General features: G+C 52.6%; 1 protein-coding gene across 1 annotated transcript; it reads left to right on the top strand.

Moving 5' to 3' along the window:
• Positions 1-306: 306 nt before the first annotated feature.
• On the top strand, positions 307-1,197 carry LOC122378771 (carbonic anhydrase 2-like). Its single transcript, XM_043360238.1, has one exon. It carries the CDS (start codon positions 307-309, stop codon positions 1,195-1,197), a length of 891 nt encoding a protein of 296 aa, XP_043216173.1.
• Positions 1,198-2,236: the final 1,039 nt, after the last annotated feature.

Here is a 2,236-nt window from a genome sequence, read left to right as displayed (position 1 = left end):
CCGAACCCCTTCCGTAACTATCAGCACGTAACAAATAGCGCACAATCAGTTCAACGAGTTAGGTGTCGTTAAGTGACATTACGTGAGCCATTTTCACTGTACTGACAGCTGCCGGACTTTACTCGAAATTCGATCGTGTAGTTGACAGGAAGTGGTGGGCTGGTCTGAAAATGTCAGATCTGGCTAGCCCTATGAGCTATAAAAGCCGGCCTGTCCTGTCCTGTGCACCGGGCCGCGCCAGCTCCCCTCTCTGTGCGCCTGTGTCCCCCGAGATCGCCGGTGGGTGGTCTGCCGTCCGGTCGCGCCATGTCATCCCCCCTGATCCTGTGCCTGCTGGCGGCGCTGCTGCCGAGCCTCGTCCGGCCGGCGCCCATGGAGCCCTCGTGGAACTACTCGGACCAGGCCTCCTGGAGTCAGGAGTTCCCGCAGTGCGGCGGCGTCGGCGACCAGACGCCCATAACGCTGCAGCCGGCCGTGCAGTCCTCCACCGATGACGACAATCTGCCGCAGCTGCTGTCTGTCCAGTCCGGTCTCAAAGACGGCTCGCTGACCGCCTCCAACACGGGCCGCACGCTCAAGGTGACGCTGAAGGACAAGTTCGGTGACCCGGCCTTCCAGCTGGAGAGCAACAGTTCGACTCCCCTCAACGGCCGGTACATCCTGGACAACCTGCACCTGCACTGGAACGACCCGGCCGGCGGCCGCGGCTCCGAGCACAAGATGAACGGCTCGTTCGAGCAGGCCGAGGCGCACTTTGTCTTCTTCAACCAGCAGTACGGCAACGTGTCGGCGGCGCTGGCGCACTCCGACGGCCTGGCCGTGGTGGGTCTGCTGCTGCGGCCCGACCCGGCGCTGTGCCTGTCCCTGCCGACGCTGGGTCTGGACGGCGACCTGCCGCAGCTGTCGCAGCTGGGCAGCGCCGTCACCAGGAAGGTCGATCTGCGCCCGCTGAGAAAAGTGTTGCGAACCGCGCTCAAGAGCTTCTTCAGCTACCAGGGCAGCCTGACGACGCCGCCCTGCAGCCCGGTGGTCACGTGGATCGTGCATGACCAGCCCGTCTCGGTGGAGGCGACGTTCCTGCAAGGTCTGCGCACCAGTCTGTTCTCTGATGTGACTGGCACCAACACTTTGCAGAATAACTGGAGATTCCTGCAAGCACTGGGTAACCGCACCATCTATAGGTATTACGAACTATAGGGCTTCTAGTGCATTATGTTATGCGAAAATATTGAACTGATCACAAAACAGTAACTGGATCCGTAGCCGGCTTTAAGCTGAGCCATTGCACTGTTTCCATAGCGGAAAAGAGAGACAAAAAAATCCTTCTGATTACGAAACCAATATATAGGTATAATTTACAGGGAAACAATTAGAACCTTTTAATGTCAAATCTTGTAATTTTGTTCACACAACCTGAACTACTGAGTTAAACGTGATTCAATCCTGGTAATTTTCATTTGGGCTACGTAACCAGACTATTGGAAAAAGGAATATATCCTTGTCTATTTATCATATATTGACAAAAGCAGACAACTCCACAATACACCGTTGCTATTCTGAGTCTTGAGTTATAGGCTTATAGCGAGTAAAAAACGTACTTCATCGTTGAATAGGGATACTGGGATAACAAATATCATCAGAATCATAGCACAAACACTCCATACCTACACACAGCATTCGAAAACGCACTACCGAACAAAGACATCCGCTCACGACTCAATCAGAAGTGTGACTTCACGGCTCTCCTAAAGCTGCCCGGGTCAAGGCCTACATACTGCAACGAATTCGGTCCCCGCAATCACCAAATAAGCCAAGTCATCTCAGACCTTGGCCTCCCATTGTCATCGCGCTTTAAAACAATTTATCGTAAAACATTGAAAAAGTAATTATAGTGGTGTTCCCCTCAACAATACCTATACCTTTCGAGCCATGTCTCAGTTGAACTCACTATAGTCTGGCAAACCTAAGAAGGAATATGGATTTAAAGTGCTGCGGTCATTGATGCATGCCGTTTGACCCCAAGCCAAGGCGGGTTACACGGTGATCAAATTGTGCCATAAAACATGTGATTCAACTTATCTCAGCCTGGTCAACGCATCTGTCCACGTCGCATGGATTGCACGTGTCCTGTGTCTGCACACTCTGATCATTAGTTACCGCTGTGCCTACATCCGATGTAAGTGTTATGTGTTTCATGCAGCCAAGTGACCTCAATGACTTTTTGTGATTATTCCAA

Source organism: Amphibalanus amphitrite, unplaced genomic scaffold (assembly GCF_019059575.1).
Source record: "Amphibalanus amphitrite isolate SeventyFive unplaced genomic scaffold, NRLGWU_Aamphi_draft 000065F_arrow, whole genome shotgun sequence".
NCBI lineage: Eukaryota > Metazoa > Arthropoda > Thecostraca > Balanomorpha > Balanidae > Amphibalanus > Amphibalanus amphitrite.
Note: the sequence above shows the minus strand (reverse complement) of the source record. Positions and strands in the feature narration are given on the sequence as shown.